The 16,239-nt window shown below is 45.4% G+C and overlaps 3 protein-coding genes across 4 annotated transcripts in view; all 3 read right to left on the bottom strand.

Annotated features, from left to right (window-relative positions):
- Positions 1–956: 956 nt before the first annotated feature.
- Positions 957–3,225, bottom strand: LOC133139392 (ankyrin repeat domain-containing protein 42-like). 2 transcript variants are annotated; one of them, XM_061258902.1, is made up of 3 exons: positions 3,069–3,225; positions 2,702–2,830; positions 957–2,321 (listed from the first exon to the last, which is right to left on the bottom strand). In XM_061258902.1, the coding sequence occupies exons 2-3, from the start codon at positions 2,783–2,785 to the stop codon at positions 2,061–2,063; spliced, it is 345 nt and encodes a 114-aa protein (XP_061114886.1). In that variant the 5' UTR covers positions 2,786–2,830; positions 3,069–3,225; the 3' UTR covers positions 957–2,060. The 2 variants fall into 2 exon arrangements, with proteins under 2 accessions (XP_061114886.1, XP_061114889.1); XM_061258905.1 differs by having other exon boundaries at positions 957–2,318; positions 2,702–3,225.
- Positions 3,226–3,252: 27 nt separating this feature from the next.
- Positions 3,253–5,182, bottom strand: LOC133138671 (poly [ADP-ribose] polymerase tankyrase-1-like). The gene is made up of 2 exons (XM_061257616.1): positions 4,555–5,182; positions 3,253–3,536 (listed from the first exon to the last, which is right to left on the bottom strand). Exons 1-2 carry the CDS (start codon positions 4,760–4,762, stop codon positions 3,253–3,255), a joined length of 492 nt encoding a protein of 163 aa, XP_061113600.1. The 5' UTR covers positions 4,763–5,182.
- A 1,891-nt stretch (positions 5,183–7,073) lies between these two features.
- Positions 7,074–16,239, bottom strand: part of LOC133138457 (plexin-B1-like) — a 103,949-nt gene continuing 94,783 nt past the window's right edge. Inside the window, exons 30-38 of the mRNA XM_061257235.1 lie at positions 16,003–16,106; positions 15,581–15,665; positions 14,738–14,904; positions 13,977–14,137; positions 13,286–13,433; positions 12,510–12,574; positions 12,008–12,083; positions 11,204–11,278; positions 7,074–10,575 (exon numbers count right to left, since the gene is read on the bottom strand). Of these exons, the coding sequence (XP_061113219.1) occupies positions 10,471–10,575; positions 11,204–11,278; positions 12,008–12,083; positions 12,510–12,574; positions 13,286–13,433; positions 13,977–14,137; positions 14,738–14,904; positions 15,581–15,665; positions 16,003–16,106 (986 nt within the window). The 3' untranslated portion in view covers positions 7,074–10,470. The remainder of the gene's footprint in view (positions 10,576–11,203; positions 11,279–12,007; positions 12,084–12,509; positions 12,575–13,285; positions 13,434–13,976; positions 14,138–14,737; positions 14,905–15,580; positions 15,666–16,002; positions 16,107–16,239) is intronic.

Here is a 16,239-nt window from a genome sequence, read left to right as displayed (position 1 = left end):
TTTGTTAAGAATGTCCATTGTATGCCCATATTTTGTCATTTAAACACACACTGAAAATTGTCATCCAGTTAATAAAGCCTTGTGTGACTAAACCGTAATGCTACGTTTTATGTATTTTATGTCATTTTGTTTCAAACAAAATTCAAATAGAAAAATATTTTTTTAAATATTGCAACCAATTTCATGTAGAGACCTGTCGCCTTCAGAGCTCAGATGAGTTTGTTTGTTTGTCTTTATTGGTTTCCAAAAGCTATTGGAATAAAAATATCCTTTTTTTAAAACCAGTAAGAACACAAACTAAGCCAAATGAAGTAATAGCACATTCTATATGTACTCAAACAAAGTAACAAAGCAAATAATCCAAAAGCATTACATATCAAAATACCATAACAGAGGAAGATCATTTTTTCAATCAAAAGACATAATAACTGAACCATAAATACAAGAAAAAATTTAGAAATAATTTTGACCGGAATCTGGTTCTAGGTCCAGAAAGGAAAAGACCACACCAAAATTAAAACAGAAAAAGTAAAAAAAAAAAAAATGTTTCTTTAAAAATCGATAGCAAAAGAGTCTTTTTGGATTTTGCTTGGGATTTTTGAGAGGCTTTGTAATTGTTATTAAAGAAAAACGTTCAGCCCAGTGTTCTTCAGCTGTCTCAGGACAGGGGGGTTGACCCACACTCTCCCCTGGGTTCCTCCCCTCCTCACCGTACACAGTCGTGGTTATTCTGGGCGGTGACGTTAGCGAATCAGGGCTCTCCGCAGAGGAGAGGGCAGGAGAGGCCGGCACGCCTGTGCTTGCATCAGCTGTTGTCACGGCAGACCGCGCAAGCATGCTTCTGATGTGCCGCTTGCGTCACTCTGGCCTGTGTGAGTACGTGCTCCTCATCCCGAACGAGTCCTCCCAACCCCAACCCCACCCCTCCTCCACAAACCAGAATCCCCCACCCTGGCTTTCCAAGAACTTCACTGTCCTACAAGATGGAAGCTACTATAAACAATGACAACATATGCTTTGGTATCAAGAATAGCTCTGGTGCTATCTGGTGACCCAGATTGTCTTAAACGAGTTGCAAGTTATGTTCGTAAGGTTCCCACCATCTTAAAAGGCTGGGTGTGTTGTTTTTCCTCGATGCGAATCGTGAGACAAACAATCGGGGACGAGGGATTGGGGGCTCCCCTCGAGTCTTCATTAGACTCTGGAGCCGGAGCCTGCTTTCCACCGCATATGACATGGTTACTGTTTTACACAGACGAGGAGCCGGTATCACCCTCCGCTCACGCGAAGATGGGCGCGCTCTGACACAGGACGTGTGGCCATCCTGGTCATCCTGGTGATCCTGGTCTTTCTGAAAGATACACCGTCTGTCATCACTATATCTAAAAACGGGGGGCGTGATTCATTCCCTGTGCGTGCGATTACAAAAGCTACCATTCACGCTGTCTATTGTCTGTGCAGTTTCAAAGGCAAACACAGTGAAAGATCCAATCAAAATAAACAGACAATGCAAGTAAAAATGTCTCTTTCCCAGTAAGTTACGCACTTTCAACTTGTCTATGTCCACTATTTCCGATAAGAATGAAGAATCAGCAATTTGTTGCATCAGAACCTTCTAAGGAATCTCCTCATGTGCCACTTAAATAAATTCATTATTTAAATGAAAAATATGAACACGGCACAATGGTGATTGGACGCAAGGTGATTGCATGAATGGGAGAAGTGCGTGAATGTGTTTATGCACGTGGAGTGTGAATAAATGTGTGACCAAACGGACCAACTGAAACCCTTGAAAAACTATGAAAAAGCCATAGGGCCCCAAAAGGCTGTCAGCAGAGGGGGATAAGAGAGAGCGTGAAGTCAGGAACGTCACCCTTTTATCCCTATGCGACACCCTGGACACGGGTCTGCTGCATCCCTTTCTAATGACTGCGGAAGAAACAAATACGGCGTCAACAAGTGGCGCCAAGGCATCACAATCAGTCGAGCGTTTTCAGCCACAGCGAGTGGTTGCCCCAAATTGGGGAGGGTCACCAGTACCCAGAATGACCCTTGGTCGCTCAGGTGACAGCCAGGCCACTCAGCTCCGAGGTCGGGCGATCTCCGGTGTCCGGGATGCACAGGTCCTGGAAGGTCAGGTAGGCCCGGAGAGAGAGCGGGAGGTGGAGGGAGAGGAGGGCAGGGATGCGGGTGGGGCCCAGGGCGTGGCGGATGGCGTGCCGGCAGTGGTGCTTCAGGGAGTGCGGCTCACGTACCAACCCCTCCAGCCAGGCTAACAATGCCGTCCGGGACGACAGCTGCTTCGGGGCTTCCCCCGACTTCTGGAAGGGACATGAGGCGCTTAGCCAGGGTGGTCTTAGCTTCACCCGGAAGAGTTTTCAAAGACCTGGACACAAGGAACTTAGTGTCCCTGGTGTAGAATCCAGCTATGCTCAGCTTGAAATTACCAGCTACCAGCGGTTTCACAACATAGCTTGAGCTGGTCAAACCATGTTGAGTACGGAGCTGGTCTGAAGTGTTTTTTTCAGCAGGGGTTTAATGCCAAATCTGGGTCAAATACATAATTGTGTTGGACTTAAATACTTAAATGCTTTCCTACAAATTATTTTCCAAAAGCCTGTATTCCAAAACATTTCTCCTGAATTGAGACTGATTAAGGACTCAACTGATTTGGCACTGTGTGAGGCGCTGCGTACTGTACCTTGTTCTTGTAGTTGATCTTGGCGCCCGCCTGCACCAGGAGGTGGATGCACTCAATCTGCCCGCTGCAGGCTGCCATGTACATGGGCGTGACACCCCAGGAGTCCGGGTGGTCTACGTCTGCCCCATGCTGGGGAGAGAGATATAAAATGTCCGGGGGTGGGGGGGGGGGGGGTTGTTGGAGGTTAGGGCAGTCGCATTCAGTGTGTATAATAATTATAATGAGTTATTTAGCTGATGCTTTTATCCAAAGCGATTTACAGCAGATTAGACTGAGCAGAGGACAATCCCCCCCTGGAGCAATGTGGGGTTAAGGGCCTTGCTCAAGAGCCCAACAGCTGTGCGGATCTTATCGAGGCTACACCAACCTTCTGGGTCCCAGTTATGAACCTTAGCCACTAGGCCAGCGCTACTCAACTCCACGTCCTGCGGGCCACAGTGTCTGCCAGCGTTTGCTTCAACCGTGCGCTACACCACCAGATTACACTAATTATCATCTGCTTATTATCTGAACCAAGAAGGTTAAATAATGTGAAGTGAAACTGAGTGAAATCAGGCGGTGTAGCGCGCGGTGCCCGCAGCACGGGGAGTTGAGTAGCGCTGCGCTAGGCTACAGGGGGTGAGAGCGGGAGCGCGGGGGACCTGTATGAGGACGAGGGCGCAGTCTGGGAAGAGCCCCACGGCCGCGTGCAGGGGCGTGGCCCCGCGATCGCACCGCGCGTTCACGTCGGCGCCGTGCGTCAGCAGCAGCTCCACCGATGACCTCTGACCCTTGTACGCAGCCCAATAGAGGGGGGTCTTCCCGTAGTAGTCCTTCCTGTCTATCTGCTCCGTATCTGGAGCAGGGGAACACAGGAAGAGAGCAACAGTGTCTTAAGTGGAAAACAATTCTTGAATTGGATTTTGTCATCAGTTTTGTATTTGTGCATCTTTTCACAGGTCTGGTTAAAAGGGAAGTGAAGTATAAAATAAATAAATAAATAAATAACAAAGTAAAGTAAGTAACAATTTAGTCGCAAAATCTCCCAGGAAGGGATCTCTCATATTAGAAGGGGATGCCAGAAAGTATTTATATAGGGGTCCGTGACAAATAAGGGATTCCAGTTTAGAAAAAAATAAAATGCTTTAAAATGCAAATAAAAAGACAATCATTGTACCCTGATAGTGTACAATACCACTTTTATTAAAAATATAAAAATGACTATGTTTATCTTTTGGTAGGGTCACTTCAGGCTGCTAAGGGGACTGCCTCACCCTACATACAATCCTTATTCACTCCCTACTCCCCAGCTAGACCACTCCGGTCTGCCAGCTCTGGTCGCCTTATGGTTCCCTCACTACGAGCACCTGTTTTTCGTTCTGGTTCCTGAGTGGTGGAATAACTTGCCTACCACTGCCAGGACAGCAGAATCCCTCCCCCTATTTCGAGGCAGACTAAAAACACACCTTTTCAAACTGAACCTTAGTCCTCCCTCCTGATCCCTTTTCCGATATCCCTATCCCTCTTGTCTAACCCAAAAAAAAATATATTGCACTTATGATGACTATATGTTTAGAACAGCACTTCATGTGTATTTTAATTAGTTATGGATGTGATGCTTTAACTTGTGGAAGAACCTATGCACTTGTAAGTCGCTTTGGATTAAAAGCGTCTGCCAAATAACTAAAATGTACTTAAGGAAAGTCATCAAATTAAATGCTGATAACCTCGAAAATTAAATGTTTTCACCGCTGTTAATAGCAGGATATTTTGAAGCTGGGGAAAACAGGACAGAGCCTACAACACGGTGCTCAGCAGACAGTCGACAGAAACACGTTCCGAGGACCCTCGCTTAATTGGCTATAGCCTCTTACCCATTGTAAGGAGAAGCGCTCGCAGTTTGTCCAAGTTTCCGCGGCTAGCCTCGTAGTGGACCTCCGTCCACTTGTAGTTGTAGTTTGGCGCAGGTTGGTACCGACGGGGAGACTGCGAGCTGACCAGGGGCTTCACGCAGCGCATCTCCGTCCGCGAGAGAGAGCTAATCGAGAAACCCATAGCTTCAACAACATGAGGACGGGGCATCAGTCCACGGTCAAGGATGAACGCAAGACTATTATTTTAAGGACCACGAACAGTTCGCATCGACGATTGGCGTGTCTGAGAAATCAGCAGATCATCAATGACATCCACTACAGCCACAAAACGCCATCAGGCAAACCCCGAAGTAAAATAAATATTAAACAACGTCCTTATTAAACAACGTTGCATTTTAAAGAAACATCGTTCCGTTTGCAGAACAGCATAAGCATTAAAAGTAGCATATAGCATAGACTAGCCTATGACATTGACATGTATACAAATACAAGACTATTATAGACATTATGATAAAATGTCCCAGGGCCTGTCTGGATTCTTGACGATCCTGCATAATCTACAGTATATGGACAAGACACGTGTTTTCCAAAATGTCATCAGGTGCGTGTCTGTTAAGTCTGTTCTCGCCGCCGCCTTTCGCTGACTGAGGTTCTAGAAGCCTTCTCGCTTTTATATTCCCCCTACCCGGAGCGTCTGCGCATATCACGTTTTAAGGGAAATAAGTATTTTCTTGGTTTGTTTCGTAGTTCTAAACCATATTAAAATTTATACAATTTTAAAACCAATTGTTTGCTTTATTTAAATAAAACAAACAAAAGAAAATGTGTTTTGGTAATTTCCAACCGTCATTCTGCCAAGTGACTGTTGTTTCAACTCGAGTCCAATTTGGAAAGAACTCCATCAGTGTTAACAGTAGCATTTTAATGTGTATTTGCCTATTCTGAAATGCCAATAAAGCTTGCAGTACACATTAAAACCATATAGCCCTACTACAAATTAGACATTTTTCTTAAACCTGTGCTTCCCAATTTAAATAAAAGGTATTTCCCACCATTTTTGCACTGGCTCTTAAATAAAGCCTGATAACTTTATGGTGATAAACACCAGAGACGTGGATGATGGTACACTTGAACCCTTGAAATACTATCACCAAGACTAAAGGATATGACCACTCAAAACTCGATGATATATGTGAGCAATCATTCATGGTACACACAGAATGTACTTTAAAATGTTGACAAAATCAAAAAGCTACTTTTAGTCGACTTTTCCGACTGTTTCTCAAAATCCACATCTGTCAGTGTCAGAATTATGGGACCCAGTTAAAACCAGTTTGGGATTTATCAAGACCTCCCTGCATTATGTTAATGAAACGTTCCTCGGTGTTAAAAACTGAAAAGCATGCTTTCTTTTCCAAGCATGCTTTGCCAGCAGTACCAGCTCCTTATAAGGCTGACTGAGCAAGACTATTATCCATTAACCCTATAGCAGTTCAGCAATTTGCCAGCCTGCACACTCAGCAGAGGTTTTTCAAGGATACAAATGTACCCTGAATGAATCTACCTTCAATGTAGAGTACGTTTCCCAAGCAAAAAAGGTACAAACGCTATATTGCTGACTAGGGGGACAATTTCATACAGTACCAGTCAAAAGTTTGGACACACCTTGTCCTTTTCTGCTTTTTCTGATTGATGACAGAGGAAATAAGACATCAAACAATTCACACGTGAATTCACATACCTCAGACCCTTGATGACTAAAAACCATTTAATCCACAAATGTGTTCCATACTGTATCTGCGTAATTTACAGCTGAATGAAGTCCCAACCCCCAATTCCCATAGAGATCCAATTAAATGCAAAGTGATTTTAGTATCGCTTAAGATTTAGTGATGTTGATAGATTTCATGGCATACAAATATATGCAACCAAATACAAAACATGACTTTCATTTGACTTTATTTTAATTTGTCTCAAACATTGAAGTGTATAAAAAGTGTTGTAATTACTACATGGTAAAAATGTATAAATTTATAAAAAATACTCTTTAATAAAAGCTGAGTCTTCATATTGACCACATGTGAATTGTTTGATGAAACAGAGAAAATAAAACATAAATCAGAAAAATGTGTCCAAACTTTTTACTGGTACCTCCCCAGCAAAAAGCATTTGTACCTTTTTAGGCCCTTTTCTTACCTTTACTTCCGAGAGTGTAATATGCCGTTATGGTCACCCATAGGGGCTACATTTGTCAGAAGACTCCCCGCACAGCCTTGGTATTGACACAAACTTCAGGTTGTTCCATATGCACAATTAATGCATAAACATTTTTTTAATGACTTGAAAATGATTCTGAAAAAGGAAACAGAATAGAGATCTACCAAGTTTGTAAAAGCATCCAGTTTTGTGCCGACAATTAATTTAGGTTCATGAGTTTTGATATGACGCTGACAGATAAAGATGTCCCAGAACAGAATGAAAGGCAGGCATGCAGATTCCAAAACACAAGCACAGACCGGTTTCATTTCAAGAGCATTTTATTACCATCTGTAAGAAGTTCCACTTGCTCTTATCAAAGAGGTTAAGAAGCTATAGGTTCGCCCCAGTTACTCAGAATGTAGTGCTATTCAGTGCTATTAACAAAAAAGAACACAGCCCTTCAGACGGTTTGTGACCCAGTCCTCCCTGCTGAGCTTTCCTCATAGTGGCCCGTAAAAGCTGCCCTTCCTTCACACATAAATTCTACACTTCCAACAATTCTGTACCGTAGATATTCACCACTGTACAACACTGATTGTTTAGAAATTACACAAGCAGCAGTGAAGTGTATCAATATTTTTTCTCAAATTTTAAAGTCTTTAATCCGACATGTAACCCAGCACAAATAAGAATAAATACCTTTAAATGCAACACCTTATACACTCTTTTCCTTCCAAAGTAAAATGTAAGACTTTTTCATTCTTGGGGTAGATTCATATAATCAAGGAGGTTATAGACAATGGTGTAAAGGGTTTGTTTTCTCTTTTTTCCAGATCTCTTTAAATATAAAAGCCTCAGCAGCCTCCAGTCAGAAATATAATAAATAAAAACATTTTCAGCGTGGTGAGCTTTCGTTTGTGTGTGTGTGTGTGTGTGTGTGTGTGTGTCTGCATGCTTGTTGAGGACCTCCTTTATGTAAGTTACTGTCCAGACCACAGTGTCCTTTATTTTACCATTAGTATTTATATCATCATTAAAACCATAATTTAATAAATAAAAGGAATGAAGGAACTGTTTTAACAAAGAAGCCCGTTATAATCAGCGATATGCCTTCTTCCGGTGTGATCTGCTGCCCCCTTCTGGTCACAAGTGGGAAATAAATGACCAAGAAACAATATGTATCATAAGAAATGCTCTGTAGCTCATGAAAGGAGCCATTCTGCACAGGAAGAAAAATATGAACTGGTAATAAAACAAATGGACTGTGATCACTGCAGGGGGGAAGGGTGTTTTGAAGAGACTGCAATTTCGTTATTTCTTATTTTTAAGACTGTGTTTAAATCAAAATAAAATAAATAATTTGTTGTCTCAGGGCTGACTTCATATGCTTCAGCAGAGGTTGGTGTCTATCTGTGCACGTGCCTGGTGAACATGAAACCCAGTGAGAAAGCGACCCAAAACACAATCCACAGAGGAGCTTGGGTTTGAAGACCGCTTGCCCACAAAAAGATGAGATCTTGGATGATGCCTGCTCAGCTTGCACCATCCAAGTTAGCTTCCGGTAACCCAATTGCATAGATTCTGGGTGTTGACTCTCCAAAAGTTGCAAACTTCAGTGATGCAACACATAAGATGAATCGAGCCCATTTCCTTCAGGACCGGAGAAAATGTCAGTTTTAGCGTGATGTCATCTGCTTTTGTGATGTCATCAGCTGGCACTCTTGCAGGTGTCTGCCGCATGCCCCAGACATTACATTATTGGCATTTGGCAGACGTACAGTTGATTAGACTAAGCAGGAGACAATCCTCCCCTGGAGCATTGCAGGGTTAAGGGCCTTGCTTATCTTGCTACCTTGCGGATCTTATTGTGGCTACACCGGGATTAGAACCACCAACCTTGGGTGTCCCAGTCTTTTACCTTAACCACTACGCTACAGGCCGCCCTAACAGGAAGAGAAGTGACGACTGAGTCCACTATGATTTCTGCACAGAGCAGCTTGTCTGGAGTGTTAACTCTTTCAGTCCCAAGAGTGCCATATGGTACTCTTGACCAAATGACTGCTGTACTATTGTTTTGAGCCTAAATTCTCTCAGCTTTCTTGATTTTCTCAACCAAAACGGAATTGGGTGCAGCCCATTCATACTGGGCTTGGGACTGAAAGGGTTAACAGGGGGAGTGACAAGAATAAAATTTGGCTGAAGCACAATTCAAATAATTATAAAAAATGGCACTGAAAAAAACCCCCCAAAAAAACATACTCATGTCGAATCATACTCGCGTCCAAAGGCTTTTATGCTAATTAAATACAGACAGCAGTCACAAAAACACTTAAATTAGCCATTATTTTTCACTTAAGGTAAGCAGTTCAAAGTCGTAACAAAGGAATCCTCAAAGAAACTGCACACTTTGGTTAATTTGCCACATTAATGAAGAAGAGGGGCTAAACTTAGAACTTCTTGATATTGATATCAAACAAAAAAAAGCCTATGTAACTTTAGACAGGAAACTAGGGTGATCCAAGACACTAGTCAGATTTACGGTCTCTCCGGATTTTGAGACGCACGGTACATTGTTTGTTTTAACTGGTAACATTACCACCTTTGTTAAGAAGTACTGTTGGTGTTGGGTTGTTGATATTATTGAATTATTTTCACTTTGATGAATCTTACATATTATCTATTTATGCAGCTTAACATTAATTCAGTTTAAGTAGCTTGAGGGGAAAAAACAGGTTCCGTCAAACGTACTGCCTTCGAATTTCAGACCGAGTTATTTTAGTACCGTACCACACGTCTGTGGAGGGGGAGGATTTTCAAAGTAATGCCCATCGCACATTCTCCAGAGATAGCATCCGGAAAGTGTGCAGAACGTGAGAGTCAGCTCCGCGAGTCTTTAAGGAGAAACGACAAACTGTACCTGAAGAATGTGGTGATACGACAACAGCAATAAAAAACAATCAATAAAACTAAGACAGGGGGAAAAAATCTGCTTTAGAAAATAGCGCAACCAAATTCCCCAAAGCACGGCGTTCCGACTCCGTAGCCAAGCTGTTGTAATCCAAGCTGCCGAGGGCCAGTTTGTGGGAATCCACGAATGCTGCCGGATCAGTCATAACATTTTCCCCCATCGAGGTCAAATCTTCCCGTCCACTTCCCTCTGTGGTGTGCTAGGATTGGCTGATGAGTCCGTGCTCTGTCACCCGGGGTAACCTCTGTTAACGGTTGCAGAGGAAACTTGAGGGATCCAGCGAGGCTGCTAAAAGTCCTGACCGCGCTGGTCATCCCAGCAACAGAGTGAGTGCTGAAATCCTGCATTCTCAGCCCCTATCAGGAAGCTAGGCCTACCTCACTCACTCACTCACTCACTCACTCACTCTCTGTCTCTCTCTCTCTCTCTCTCTCTCTGTCTCACTCACTCACTCACTCACTCACTCTCTGTCTCTCTCTCTGTCTCTCTCTCTCTCTCTCTCACTCTCTTGCTCTTTCTCTCTCACTCTCTCTCACTCCCTCACTCTATCACTCTCTCTCTCAATCTCTCTCACTCCCACACTCTCTCTCTCTCACTCACTCTCACTCTCTCACTCACTCACTCTCTCACTCTCTCACTCTCTCACTCTCTCACTCTCTCTCCCTCACTCTCTCACTCACTCAATCTCTCTCTCCCACACTCTCACTCACTCTCTCGCGTTCTCTCTCTCTCCTCGTTTGGTCGCACTGTCACAAGTCGGTGACCTTGTTCTCCACAGAAGCAGCGATCTGCTGTAGCCTGTAGCCCAGCTGCATCTTCTGTGCCGTAGAGTCCTCCTCCAATGCTGTGATGATCTGGGACACACAGAGTCTGCCATTTAGCCTTCGTCTGCTACTATGACAATTAACTAGTACTGCAGTTACTAATACTATTAGTTCTGTCAGTATTATTACCACTATTATAGCATGAACACAGAAACTACTATAGATACTACTACTGCTAAAACTACTACTGTTTCTATGACAATTAAAATGACAAGTAAGAGTATGATAGCTAGAAGGAAATACAATTGCAGCTGCTATGATATGAAAATGTACTAACTGCTAATACTATTATCACCATTAGTTCTACAAGTATGGTGTAACGTCAACCTATTATTAAAGCTAACCGCAACCAGCAATCAGATTATCTGCACATTATATGAAGGGACTCACTTTCTGGTCATGCTGTATTATGCTGTATTATAGACTCACCTGGCTATACTGCATTACAGACTCACCTGGTCATACTGTATTACAGACTCACCTGGCTATACTGTATTACAGACTCACCTGGTTATACTGTATTACAGACTCACCTGGTTATACTGTATTATAGACTCACCTGGCTATACTGCATTACAGACTCACCTGGACATGCTGTATTATAGACTCAACAGGTCATAATATTAACTCACCTGGTTATACGATATTATAGACTCACCTGGTCATAGTATTTGTTAATGTACTTGTACAACTCGTGCAGAGCCACCAGGTAATTCAGTTCTCCTGAGTAATTCTGTTGAAACATGAAAAGTCAGACCGGAAACCCTCCATGTTAACAGGGCTCTTTTACACGCAGACACAGTATCACGTTCAGATTTCAGCATTTAGCAGAGCAACTTACAGTCAGATCTCAGCATTTAGCAGAGCAACTTACAGTCAGATCTCAGCATTTAGCAGAGCAAGCTACAGTCAGATTTCAGCATTTAGCAGAGCAACTTACAGTCAGATTTCAGCATTTAGCAGAGCAAGCTACAGTCAGATTTCAGCATTTAGCAGAGTAAGCTACAGTCAGATTTCAGCCTTTAGCACAGCAACTCAGTCAGATTTCAGCATTGAGCAGATCAAGTTACACAGCTTACATTCTCCGCAGACAATGCATTCACACAGCGGGATATTTTACAGAAGCACTAAGTAAACATCCAAATGTGCCCGAAAACAGAACCCCAGCAGCCCTTCAGTTGCCAGCCTAGCTCCGCCCCCGACCAATCACAGAACTGCTGGGAAATACAGGGCGCCAACTTGCCCAAGGTACTTCTCTCAGTGAAACCTGGAAGGCAGCAGCTTGTAGAACTAGTAAACTAATCGTGACGGGTTTAACAAACTAGCTAGCTCAGTAATGTACAGACATTTGATGAAGATAAAATAAAAGCTGCCTGCGACCTCGTATATACACATAATCTGTGGTTGGCTGAGCTGAAGCGGCTGCCTCAGGGAAGGACAGCACAATGGACCATTGACTTACTCGAGACAGCTCTGCCAGGGCAGAGTTCATTTCCTGGTCACTGGCAGAGATGGTCTGTCGGATATCAGCGTAGTACCTGGGGTGTAGGGTCAGGGAAAGAGGGGGACAGAAGTGTGATATTGAGCACAACACCACGGTGACATCACACACAGGTATTCGCCGGCATTTACAAATGGAAGTCACATTAAATTTTGGCACATACAAGCTACGGCATTTTGAATTAATTCATTCATTAATAGCATAGTGTTTGTTACAACTACAGTTATCTGCCTATTTCAGGGATGCTCACATCTGGCCCTCTGGGTCAGGAGTACTGCTGGTTTTCAATCTTCCCCTTTAACGGGGGACTTATTTAAATGTGAAGGTCAGTGTAATAGCTGGCCTATTAGTGACATCGTTGGACCATTTCCTTTTTCCTACTTTCACACAGTTGTTCATGTGTAGTCCCACAGTGCACTGGCCTGTGACCATACTCCAAGGCAGCAGGGGGTAGCATTCTCACCTTTCTACCATCTGTTTGTAACGGGGGATGTCTCTGGCATACAGTAGCTTGTTGATTGGGGAGTCCTGGAGCAAAGGGGGGCAAGCAAACCACACACAGTTAAACATGGTGTGTGTGTGTGTGTGTGTGTGTATATATTCCACTGCCATTCATCTAATTGATGGTTTGAACCTTGGTCCTGGAGAGCCACATACTGTATTGTGCTGCTTTTCTTAGTTATTCAGCTCTATGAAAACAGGTAACTCTCTTCACATCTGAGTTTACCACCAATTTGAAGCTAAAAACAAGAACTAACCACACCCTGAAGCTCTCTAGGACCAGGGCTGGGGACCCCAGCAGACCCCGTGGCTCTCCAGGACCAGGGCTGGGGACCCCAGCAGACCCTGTGACTCTCCAGGACCAGGGCTGGGGACCCCAGCAGACCCTGTGGCTCTCCAGGACCAGGGCTGGGGACCCCAGCAGACCCTGTGGCTCTCCAGGACCAGGGCTGGAGACCCCAGCAGACCTTGCGGCTCTCCAGGACCAGGGCTGGAGACCCCAGCAGACCTTGCGGCTCTCCAGGACCAGGGCTGGGGATCCCAGCACACCCTGCGGCTCTCCAGGACCAGGGCTGGGGACCCCAGCAGACCCTGTGACTCTCCAGGACCAGGGCTGGAGACCCCAGCAGACCTTGCGGCTCTCCAGGGCCAGGGCTGGGGACCCCAGCAGACCCTGCGTCTTTCCAGGACCAGGGCTGAGGATGGTGGATGCTGTGAGGAGGTGTGGGTGGGACTCACCCTGCCTAGCTTGTGCTCAGCGATGGTGCAGGAGTCCATGAAGGTCTGGGCGATGACGGACAGCACGGCGTCCACGTTGTCTGAGGCTTGGACGTCGAAGATGAACTGCGGGTTCTTCAGGATGTTGATCCAGAACCTCAGCGGTAAACTAGATCGAGTTGTGAGAAGGACAGAACGGGTATAAAGGGGACAATCTTACATTCTTAATTAAATTGGAAGCAACCGAAAACTTGTTTTCGTAAAGACAATTTATCAATATGGAGAAAGGTTTATCTCATAGGCTCATTGATTTTAACCAAACATAGAATCTTGCATAAATGGTAAATGGTTGGAATTTATATAGCGTCTTTATCCAAAGCGCTGTACAAGTGATGCTTCTCATTCACCCATTCTTACACACACTCAGGGACACTTTGACACACCCAGGGCGGAGTCGAAGCACCTGAGCCAATGTTGCCTATCATAGCATAGGACAGGATAGCATAGAAGAGCAGGGTCTTTTGATTGGCTTACATGAGTCAATGATTGACAGCTCATGGTAGTATCACCCATCAATGGGTTCATGATGACTAGTCTAAGCTGAGCTAAGGACTGTCAAACTCTTCTCCTTCAAGGATTCAAGGATTAACTTGATTGGTTATTGATTATGGCCAATGAGCTTGCATTCCCTCGGTAAAGGGGCTGCTCCCACCTGTTGGTTTTCCATATGTGAATGGTCTCAGAGTCGGCGATGCCGTGATTGGTGGCCTGCTCGTCCAGCAGGTCAAAGAAGTATTTAACGGCCAGAGGGACCGGCCGACTGGTACTGAGGATCACCTGGAACAGGTCATCCACAAACTTCTGCAGCGTACCCTGGAGAGAGAACAAACACAGGTATGTGTGTGTGCAGTGCAGTGCATTGTGGGGCAGTGTGGTGCATTGTGGGGCAGTGACATGCAGTGCATTGTGGGGCAGTGTGGTGCATTGTGGGGCAGTGATGTGCAGTGCATTGTGGGGCAGTGTGGTGCAGTGCATTGTGGGGCAGTGATGTGCAGTGCATTGTGGGACAGCAATGTGCAGTGCATTGTGGGGCAGTGAGGTGCAGTGCATTGTGGGGCAGTGAGGTGCAGTGCATTGTGGGGCAGTACGGTGCATTGTGGGGCAGTGAGGTGCAGTGCATTGTGGGGCAGTATGGTGCATTGTGGGGCGGTGAGGAGCAGTGCACTGTGGGACAGTGAGGTGCAGTGCATTGTGGGGCAGTGCAGTGCATTATGGGGCATTGTGGGGCAGTGAGGTGCAGTGCATTGTGGGGCAGTACGGTGCATTGTGGGGCAGTGAGGAGCAGTGCATTGTGGGGCAGTACGGTGCATTGTGGGGCAGTGAGGAGCAGTGCATTGTGGGACAGTGAGGTGCAGTGCATTGTGGGGCAGTGCAGTGCATTATGGGGCATTGTGGGGCAGTGAGGTGCAGTACCTTCATGGACAGCAGGCGTGTTAGGTAGATTTCGGGGATGGCCTTGGCCCTCTCCCGCTCCCTCAGGCTGCCCCGCCGGTGTTTTGGCAGCTCTGGCTCCTCGCTGGCCTTCACCAAGTGCCACAGCCTCACCCCCCCCTCGTCTGCGTCCTCCAGCATGGGCGTCTCTGAGGGGGGGAGGGGGGGAGGGGGGGAGGGGTGGGGGACACACCACAGGCACACCATGAGAGCTCCTATCCCACACAGGCAGTTTATAATCCATAGCACACACAAAACAGCAACTGCAATATTCTTTCATGCTTCGTTATCAGTGTCTGTCTTATTCTGTGTATTCCGCTGCCTCGAATAAATGGTTAAATGAAGACTCAAGAAGAGCCTTTTCAGGACGACAGATGTTGTGGTACTTATGACACCTACTGTATGTTTTGTTGAGTCTCTAATATCTTCTGTATTTTTATTCGTGATATCTTCATGCTTATGAAGACAGCACTTTCCTTTTGTGGATGATTTTCATCTTCAAAACTATCTGTATCCATCTGGGTATCAATCCATCTATCATCTATCAACCCACTTACCTATCTATCTGTCTATCACCCTGTCTGCCAATGAACCTACAGTATATCCATCTAAAATCCACCTACTGTTGTACAATACAGACTCTGTCCATTTGTCCATCTGTCTGTCTGTCAGTCAGCCTGTCTGTAAACCCGCCCACTGGTACTCTAATTTTCACAGCTGTCATATGTCAACATGTCATATGATCACAAACACCCTGAATGGGCCAATGGGCTGACACAATAAGGCTAACAGCCAATCGGGCATTAGCACCACAGGGAGACTCACTCTCTCCTGCCATGTAGTCCTGGTTCTCATGGTGGATGTGCTTAGTGTGTCTCTGGACCAGGGCCACCGTCGCACCGTCTGGCACCTGCGGACCAATGGGAGAGGAGGTGGGAGGAATAACAGACGCAAACCAAGGAACTACATTTCCCAGGTGCAACACACCCTCAGCATGTACACACCAGAGGACTACAATTCCCACGTACTACACACCCTCAGCATGCACATTCCCTTACATATACGGTAATGGAAAGAGACTGTTTCTAAAAGTGCATCACATCAACATCGTTTGGACCAGGGGTGTCGAGAGAGGGCCAAGAGTATGCAGGTTTTCATTCCAACCTGTCCCCACACCTGCTGATTTCACTACTACTATCCAAAGTCATTAAAAGTAAGAGAACCCGTTTCTCTGACACCCAGCTGACCTTGTAGTGCTGCAGCGTGTTGAGGCGCTTCCAGTTTCCCTGCACCACCGACGTGAGGTCCTCGTCCGACAGGATCAGGTGACCCGCCACGCCCGACCGCCACTCTGCAGGGCGCCAGAGGTCAGAGGTCAGAGGTCAGCCATAATCACTACAAGCATATTCACTGTGCGGAATAGCTTGCCAGGACATGTAGTGGAGACAGAAACACTGGGGGTTTTCAAGCTTGATAGGGTGCTC

This window comes from Conger conger, chromosome 10 (genome assembly GCF_963514075.1).
Source record: "Conger conger chromosome 10, fConCon1.1, whole genome shotgun sequence".
Classification (NCBI taxonomy): Eukaryota; Metazoa; Chordata; class Actinopteri; order Anguilliformes; family Congridae; genus Conger; species Conger conger.
This window is presented reverse-complemented; position numbering and strand designations above follow the sequence as displayed.

Bases quoted from the DNA above. Each gene is read 5' to 3' on its own strand.
- LOC133139392 (XM_061258902.1), bottom strand. From the start codon at position 2,785: ATGTACATGGCAGCCTGCAGCGGGCAGATTGAGTGCATCCACCTCCTG. The intron at 2,322-2,701 runs GTACAGTACGCA...TGTCCCTTCCAG, and splicing joins AGATCAACTACAAGAACAAG to AAGTCGGGGGAAGCCCCGAA.
- LOC133138671 (XM_061257616.1), bottom strand. From the start codon at position 4,762: ATGCCCCGTCCTCATGTTGTTGAAGCTATGGGTTTCTCGATTAGCTCT. The intron at 3,537-4,554 runs GTAAGAGGCTAT...CCCCTGCTCCAG, and splicing joins AGCGCTTCTCCTTACAATGG to ATACGGAGCAGATAGACAGG.